Genomic DNA, 9,354 nt, shown 5'->3' with positions numbered 1-9,354 from the left:
ATGAGCCCTGTATGTGCACAAGCACTGAACTGTTAGGTGCATGCATGTGTGTAATGAACTGAAAATGTGACTTAAATTAAGTGTTTATGACAGGCTTTTAAAGGATTGTTTCTGTCTGAGAATAGGTTGGAAAAATTTTTTTCTCTTTATAGCACTGACACTAACGTGGTGATTATTGATTAGAACCTTGATATTCTTGCCTAATAAGTTAATGAAGCCAGGGCAGAAAACACTACCAGCACTCAGAAGCTGAGGGCGACACTTAAATCCATGGTGAGAAAAAGCTTTTGTAGAATGTTAAGTAGGGGGAAAAAAATTCAATAGTCTACAAGTGGTAATTAGCTAATTTTAATCAATCACTAGAGGCCCTTAATTAAGTGCTGTGTATTCATGTGTTTAAAAAAAACCCTCCCAAATACAGGCTGTACCAATCAATGTTACGTATTGGTAGCATGATGTCAGACCAAAGACAAAATCAGGCTTGTAAATAGATTAATTTAAAAAAAATCTTTAAAAATCGTCTTTCAGTTTTAAGGATTCAAGTATACATCCTCCACTAGGCAACAACACATGAAGCATTACACTGGGTTATTATTTATTTAATAAACAGTATGGCAAAAACAGTGTGTGTAAAAACTACAAACAAGTGCAACCTTACATAATATTGGAATTAAGACAGTAAGTAGCTGCAAGGTGCTGTTAATCCAATGCACTTGATCAACTGATCATCAGCAGCTGTTAGTACTAGTCTGTAGCATTTAAGTGTGTGTTAAGGAGGAAAGACATCAGCAAAGACCTTAGATTACCAATTCTTGATGGCCATCTGGGATTGGTTGTGGGGTGATCTCCAAATAATCTGGTCCATCATTCTGCAGTAAGAAAATGATTCACAAGTGGAAAACAAGATAGATGTAATCTTTCCAAGAGCAGGCAACTCACCCCAGAGGACTCATTTCACCTGATAGGAGGCAACCTTTCTGCAAACAGTCCCAGTCTGACCCTGAAAGACTGCAACCACTCTGAGATTATGCTGTCTAATTAATAAATGCAGACAGATTGCCAGCATGTTTCCATCAGTCTGAATGCGTCTTTGTCAGTGAACACAACTCGAGGTTATATCCCAAAGACCAGGAAGGTTGTAATAGTTAAATGTAAATTTCTATCTCTTCCTGTCTACATAGACAGGACGAGATACGTGAACTGCATACAATTAACAGACCTCAGCCTGACTGAAACACTGTGGTGGGACCTTAATAGAGCTGTGCATAAATAAATGCAAGAAAACCACAATTAATGGAAGGAGTACAACAGCAAAATCCCTTCACAGTGATGTGAGAGACTGATAAAGTCACACAAAAAACTATCACTTCAAGCAGCTACAGAATCATACAGTTTACTTAGTTTTTCACACACATTGATTTTCATTAATCAAATAATGAAACTGTGTAATATTTCACGTGATGTTGCTCATCCTTTGTCTCATTAAATCATTTTAGAACCTGGTAAGGACCAGATCATTTTTAAGAAGTCCTGATATATAAAATCTTCAAAGTGAAAGAGGGGATACTTTCTTTTTGGCCGTCTTGCAGAGCAACTAATGACTGTTGTGCATAATCATGTAGGTAATGCTACTGTACAAGGGACTTATCAAGCTGTATAAAATGCTGGTCCTTCAACGGCAGCATGATAATGGCTGCAATAAATCCCAGAATCTAATGAAGCACCCCCACCCCTCACCCCGAGGTCCTCTCTCAAAATGCAAAAAGTAATTACAGTATTTTTTTGAACGAGTTTAAGTCTCAATAATTAAATTCACACCTGCTGATATGTGTCACAGTGGGGATTTTAAGATCACTGTTCCATTAGGAAGATAATGAGGCTCAAAGAGAAAATGCTTCGCGGGTCTTTGCTTGATTGACAGGTGCCTGTCAATCCCATCTTAAAGATGGCGGTGAGCGTATACCCCAGACGTATGAGAGAAGTGAGGGTGATATCACAGACAGTTCAGCCATATTTCTGTTTTTAGCATTTACAATGTAGACAGTATTTCCAGATCATTTCGTTATTTTTGACATATCAGCACATGATGCACAATCCTTTTAGGATTCGAATCCACCTCCACTGTTAAACCTCCAGCTTCGGTGTGCAACGTTTGTTATGGAGCTGAAGCCACATCGTCCCAGTAGATAAAGTCCAGTGGCTTTATCATCCCATGTTGCAGGTCCCTGTAACATACACGCATTAAATATGTTACATGTCAATTAAATTCATTTCGTTCATATATATACAGCAAAACAATTCATACAAACATCTCCAGTCATCACAGATTACTTATCTAGATTTTCTTTTTGAAGTAAACTGAAACTAACCGACTGATAAAAACCGACCCATAAATCTTTCAAACCAACAATGCTCTCATGCTCCCAAAGTGGAGTCTAGCTCAACCCAGTTCAACAATACAGCTCACAGAACGATAAATTCTGCAACTTCAGAAAACAGCTAGAAATATGTTTTCCCTTATCCTTACCCCGAAATCTCTTACACAACAGAGTCACTGTAGAATGAAGCCTTTGTGTCTGCTCTCTCTTCTACTGCCTTTTTTTCCCTTCGCACTGCCCTGCAACATTTGTCACGTCCCTGGAGATGTGATGTTGTGAGCAAAAGTTGGAGAAACAGTAAAGGCTGCGCAACAAGGTCCACCCTAAAGCTGAGATTCCTAAACCACTGACATCTTTGCAATTACATCATGTTTTTCCATGTTCTAACATCCTAAAACAAAGGGGGGCACACAGCATCTGTAACTGTAAGCCTGACTATTATAGTGCAAGATGCCCCTAAAAAGAAATTTATTGGAGAGAAATTTGAGGATATCCAAGGAATGCTTTGTGAGGAGCATATAATGTGTCGCAATCAAACAGTAGGTATTTACATATACAGTGATTTACAATCTATTCTTCTTTTGCTGCTTCATAAATTTACTTCTGCACCTTACTGTGTGCCTCGGCACCTCTATGGCTCTCCCTCAACATGTTTTAAATAAATAAACTAATGATGATAAGGAGGAGGAGGATAGTAATGCTTCTCTGTGTTGAGGCCACAGCATTCTTGGTGGATTGTACTTTTACTTTACTAGAACTGTCAACCAAGACAGGTGTGACTGACAAGACAGACATTTTTCTAAAGAACAAGAACATGTTGTGTCTCAAAACACATGCAGTTTGCCAGCTTTGCCAGGTTTAGTTTGATTTAAGTCAACAGGAGGCTGCTCTTTGTAATTTGCTGTCATGAGGCTTGGATTTTGTAAATCTCAAAGAATTATGTGCACAGGGTGAAAGACATGTTTTTACTACTTTGCTGTTTTACTGTAGCAACATTACCAGAGTATCTAAATCCAATTAACAACGACATAATAATTCACTAGATCAAAAAGCTTTCAAATAGAAGCCCCTAACACTCATGCAAGCAATAGTGCTTGCAGACTGAATAAATACACAACTGAGCTTTCAACATAGTGTTTTATTGTAAGCAGTAACAGCATTAAGGGTAATTCCTAGATCACTGGAAAGTACCAGCTCACAAACATGTACTTTTTTGAGAAAAGAAAAAAACTATAACCCCGCAGGGTTTTTCCGGTTTCAAAATGGGCCGTTTTTATAATCCTTATAAAAAATGATCAGTCAAGGCTAGTCTGTATTTTGAAAAATCAATGGGTTTTTTTATTATTTCTGTGCAACTGATACACAGTAATGCCCACTATGTAATGGTGAATGAATCCCTAATAAGTAGTTAAAAAAGGAACTGTTATATTTCCTCTGGCTATGCATAAAACGTGTGGGGTTGCCGCAAATTCCTGTATATGAGAAAACCCTGCACAGAATCAAAAACTTCCTGATTTCCTTATCAAAAGAGGTTCATCGGTTCCTGGAAAAAAAAAAAGATCCACAGGAAACCAAGTTCAAATCAGTGTTTATGTTTTCTACTTGTCAATTTATATACCTCTTTTAATACAATATAAGTACAGCTAAAAATCTCGTCCTGTTTAACCTTGTAATTCCAGCTGGGCGATCCACATCCTCACGCATGGCTTCTGAATGTTGTGTTATTTGATGAAGACAAATTATGCGCTGTCTGCATCGTGCGCTAAATCTTTGATACCAGAGTTATCTCTGCTTCAGACTTCAGCCAGACATAAAAGCTATCAATACAAATAGGAATCTTTCCAAATATAAAAGCATTATGAGCAGATTACAGTTAATATTGAGTTATTTTCAGCGCGCTCATTTACTCAGTTCTAACGTGGGCGTTGCACAAAAAGATCACTGCTGGAAGCCCTGACAAAATTCTTTCTCTGCTGTGTCATATGGGCGGAGAGCCTGCAGTTATCGAGTTAGCGGGGGCTCTATCTGTCTTCCAGTCTTCTTTGACTTGACCACAGTTGCAATCCTGGAAGGGGTAAGCTACAGTATCTGTGTGTCCGTGTATCCTCCACCCCTGCGACCAAATGCCAAAAGTGTCTGAAGACGGAATTTTCTCTGATCCCGTTTGTTGTGCTGTCTGTTGAAATACCTCCAGCGTAGCAGTTTTGTGTGTGTTTGTATGAGAGGCAAATATGTTAATAACAGTCATACTGTATCTCTGGACCTCTGGACCTTTCACACTGTCACTGTCACTGGTGTTGAAATGTGCCTGTGTTTGTTTACAGTACTGCACAGAGGAGTGAATATAACACAAGTCTCTAATGCAAGCTGAAACTCACACTCTTGTGGCGTAGGCGCTTATCTATTTGACTTCCTTTTTTTTTTTGGTCTGCTGGGTGAAATGCAGACGCGAGCAGAGAGGCCAAATGTGGTGAGGCAGCGTGCATGATAAATGAACTTCACTAGCCGAGTCATACGGGAATGGGAAATAAAAAGCATCCACACACGCCCTACCTGACAGTTTGAGCACGGCAGCTTTGTGCTTCTATTGCTGCTCATTAAATCCAACCAGACTCATAATAGCGGCTTGATTCAGCCGGACACTGATGAATAATCGGCCACAGTGGCTGATGCCAACAATTAATGGGACCAATTTCTTTTTGGAAAAACAGCTGTGCTTGACGAAGCGTTAGCTGCTCCATTTATTAATTGGGCGCCATCATTTCCTTATTCCTATTTCTAACTTCTTTCTTCCACTGCTTTCTGCCTCTGCTTCCCTCCCTTCCTGCTGGGGTAGAAGTTGGAAACCTGAATCATGCCGTTCTGCTTGTTGCTGTCGGGCAGAGAAACCAGCGAATCAGTGCAACAGCTCCACTCAGCAGCATAGGGATTTTCACAACACTGAACATCACAATCTCACAACATTATCTGAGGCTATAGTGGGAAATGGCTTAGCGCTTAAACTGTCTGTGCTTCTGAGCCAACTGACACTGACTGGCAGAAATGTTGGGCCAACAGAGTTAAAATACTGCTTAGCACATCCAGAGTTATGACTGAATTACAAAAGAGGAAAATGTTTTTTTTAAACAAACAAAAAACTTTTTTTTTTTTTAGCTCGGACTGAAGAAATAATTCAAACTGGGAAACTAATTACGCTGTGTGAAAAAAAAATTGTTATGCATACAAAATAGCTCAATTTTCCACTACTACACCCATTCTGCTTGTGGTGTGACTGACAGCTGAGGAGAAAATGACACCTACACTTGTGGCTGCAGAGTGCCGAGGAAGTTGTCAATGCGTTCCTGTGGCACGTCCCCGTCTAGCTGAGCCAGGTAAGTGTAGAGCCTGACAAAGGTGTCGAACGGGATCTTTGCGGCACCACCCGTCTCATCCTCTGTTAGGATCTCGCAGGCAAACTTAAGCGAACTGATAAGAGTCTGAGGATTTGTGTTGCCACAAAAACAAAGAATTAGTTTGCTGTTGCATCGCATTTAAGCAAGACACACTGCAAATATACTTGCATGCACACACTGTAACTCAGACAGCTAAATCTAAGTAGCATAAGAGTGCCCTCGTGTGGTTAAAGTGTTCAAGAGCCTTGAAAACAGGAGTAGAATTCTACCCAAATTACTAACACTGAGCACATAATGCTGTTAATGCTTAGCTGCATTTGCTTTCCTAGACACCAACTTATCTTCTGTAAAGTTCTTCATGCTTAAATAAATTCTCTTTGATCTGTCACTACTGCTCTATCTGAATCTGTGAAGCCAAAAAAAATATCATTGGCTTAACAGCGAAGCAAAGATTCAAGTAGTTGCTGAAGGATTTATCCAGTCACTCTTTTTTGGAGCCAGGGGACCCCTGGGACTAGAGTGTGCTGCTGGAGGATCTCCAGCTGTGCTTGGCCTCGCACCAGGTTTTTAAGGCTCAAAGGAAGAAGTATATAAAGTTGTATTTGCATTTATAGCCAGGATTGTGAACACCTCACCCCTCCAAGAGCGCTGCAGCCCAGGGCAAAAAACTCCATCCAGTCAATATCTGAGCCAAAGCTGCCCAGCGACAGCAGGGTCTCCAGCTGAGCCACAGGTAGACACAAGCCCTTCCACTTCGCCTGCAGTTCCTCTTTGCTACAGGTTGTCTTGGGCGACAGCTATGATTTGATGATAAAAAAAAATGGGGGGTTAGGAGACTTTAGGGGGGGAAATCTAGTTATTCACTTTCTAGATAAAATCTGAAATGAGTCCTATTTCCACAAATAAACAACAAGGTTGGATATGGAGAATCTGGTGGCTCTATTTACTTACAATCTCTTTTTTCTCTAGACTTTTATATGTGAACAGCCAGGGCATAAATAACCGCAAATACTGATGCACAGTAATCCAAATAAAAAGTAGATTTGAGCAGGATATAAACACTAATAATAATCTCTCAAATAATGGCACAGATCTGCATTTGTTTTGCATTCAGATTTTCTGGATTTCTTTCAGACTTTCTACTATCAATGCAGTTTAAAATGTTACAAAATGAATAACTCGAGACAACAAAAGAGCAGCACTCTCACAAGATTTATGCTGCCGCTTAAGTGCTAGCTTTTAAGGAAATATTAATTATTCATTTCTTTTAATGAATCCGCCACACCGAGATGCCAGTAAACAGCCCAGGTGAGATAAAATGGATTTAAGACAATATGAAACTTTAATGACCCACACGGGAAACATCACTGCTATATGGAGACACACACATAAAAACACGCATAAAAGAATAGAAGAGTAATCAAAGTTGGACATTAAACTCAATGGAAGTTATAATTATACCCATAAAAGCAAAACAGTAAATGACGAAACGCAAATATGTGATAAAGTAAATGCATTTATTTCTTTCAAAAGCAACAGTGAGAATAAAAATTTTATTTGTGCGACAACTTCTACAGGTTATGAGCCTGCTGTTGAGAAACTACCTGTTTGTGGAGGATCTTCAGAAGACCTGGAGTCAGCCCAGTGTCCGTCTTCTGGGTGGCAACATTTAATTCCAGCCTGTCCTTAACAGGCAGACACTCTCCTTTAGACAGAGCACTGAAGTATCTGGAAGAGGACACAGTCATAATAATTAGCAAAGAATTCTTAAACACTGTGTTTAGCATCACCATTCTCAGAAATTCATCTGCCCCCAAGCTTCCTAAGTATACCATTCAAATATACCATTTGCTTTTCTTTGTGAGAGGTTTTAAAGGCATGCTGTGGCATATTTCACTTCATTATTAGAAAAGAAAAAATATAACTTTCCATGCATTTACTGACTTTCAGGATCTCTGAAAGGGAACAGAGCCAAGTATTACTTTAATAACATAAACATCTCATCACCCAGGAGGCGCTCGATTTGTTTTTTCGCTTCACTGTATGACTCACTTTATTGTCTATTGCTATAAACAAAGCCAAGCTACATTGGTCAATAAAAAAGAAGAGGATGCTGAGAGTCCTTAGAGGTAGGAAATAAAAGGTAAAAGAAAATAAATTGAATATTTCCATATCATCGAGTGCTTTTAGCATGGTTTTTCTTTATTCGAGACAGTAAGATAGTTTAACTGCTGCACTAACATGAAAGCCCTTGGGATCTAATTACAGCTAGTCAATGCAACGATAAGACACGCACAGGTGAAAGGGGCCTGCCTTTCCCTACAGTGATGTAGCCTGGAGACATGGTTTATGCTCCTGTTTGTGAGAATTAAACTGGAATAAAACACAATCACACACATCTCTACTCTTAACCTGAACCTTCATTGACAGACATTAAGACTTACGCTGTAGACCACTGCAACAAATCCTTGGGCTGTGTTCGGATGGCTGCCTTAGTAAAGTCTTTAAGGATGTCTGGCAGCTCGGGAGGGATGTTGATTTGCTGGGCACAGTAGAATGTGTCTGGAAGAGGCATGGCTGTAATATAAACAATGCAATAATGTCCAATTAGTTGAAAAGAAATAGAATCCAATAGAAAATTAAAAACTACAATAAAAATCACCCGCACTGACAAAAAAAACATAATTAATATAAAGACTGCATTCTGGTGCTTCAAATTTGTCTGTGCTAGCCATGGGAGTTTGACAGGAATATAGACATATGATTATGAATACAGTGTGTTTCAAAGAAGTAAGTTTAAAATTTGCATATACACTCTCATCTGGTACCGTTTTTTTTTACCGATTCAACTTAATAAATTAATACTAATTTCTAGTCCACCAAACATTTTCTCCCAATTGTCCCTCTCCTTTGTTCAACTACATAATTATAGTATGTTCACCGACATTAATCCACTGTATGGTACTTGCTTTAAAAACTGTAGCCTGTTACCTGGACTGATGAACAGAAAGTCACCGGAAGACGCCCCTGAAATATGAGTTGCTAGCCTAAGTAATGATTATTTATGCCTAGCAGTTCATGGGAGTGTTGTAGCGTCGTCGCATAGCAACGGCGTCTTCTTCTTCTTCTCCCTGTGGTATTAGAAACCCCACGGGAAGAGCACTACCGCCCCCTCTGCTGAAAACACTGTTCCTGGTACATGCTCAATCATCCAGCTAAGGAAATCCCAGAAAGTTGATTCTGTTCATGTGGAGGCAGCGTTATCTGTCTGACGAAAATAACATGACACCCATGGAGAACACTGACATAAATCTCAATACTCAGTCAGAAATATTCCTCCAGTGAAAACAAACTGGTGCACAAAACACCACTTTCAAAACTTTTTACTTAAATAAGAGCTAGAATCAGTAGCACCAGTGGCCCGTTCTATGCTGTATAATGGTTTGGGGCACTATAAGACAGTACTGTAGTAATATTTCTAATACAGTGACTTTGATGGGGCAGCCTATCATATTTCAGGATGCAGGCCCCTTTGCTCCCCTTCTAGACACCCCCCTGCTGTAAGGAACAAATGAATCATTCAT

General features: G+C 39.5%; 1 protein-coding gene across 2 annotated transcripts; it reads right to left on the bottom strand.

Moving 5' to 3' along the window:
• Nucleotides 1-589: 589 nt before the first annotated feature.
• On the bottom strand, nt 590-8,865 carry ropn1l (rhophilin associated tail protein 1-like). 2 transcript variants are annotated; one of them, XM_082545764.1, is made up of 6 exons: nt 8,762-8,865; nt 8,215-8,347; nt 7,375-7,498; nt 6,406-6,567; nt 5,679-5,854; nt 590-2,225 (listed from the first exon to the last, which is right to left on the bottom strand). In XM_082545764.1, the coding sequence occupies exons 2-6, from the start codon at nt 8,343-8,345 to the stop codon at nt 2,156-2,158; spliced, it is 663 nt and encodes a 220-aa protein (XP_082401890.1). In that variant the 5' UTR covers nt 8,346-8,347; nt 8,762-8,865; the 3' UTR covers nt 590-2,155. The 2 variants fall into 2 exon arrangements, with proteins under 2 accessions (XP_082401890.1, XP_082401889.1); XM_082545763.1 differs by lacking the exon at nt 590-2,225 and adding an exon at nt 3,839-5,250.
• Nucleotides 8,866-9,354: the final 489 nt, after the last annotated feature.

This window comes from Aulonocara stuartgranti (assembly GCF_965226115.1).
Source record: "Aulonocara stuartgranti genome assembly, chromosome: 9".
Lineage (NCBI taxonomy): Eukaryota > Metazoa > Chordata > Actinopteri > Cichliformes > Cichlidae > Aulonocara > Aulonocara stuartgranti.
The sequence above is the reverse complement of the archived record's forward strand: the minus strand, read 5'-3'. Positions and strand labels throughout refer to the sequence as shown.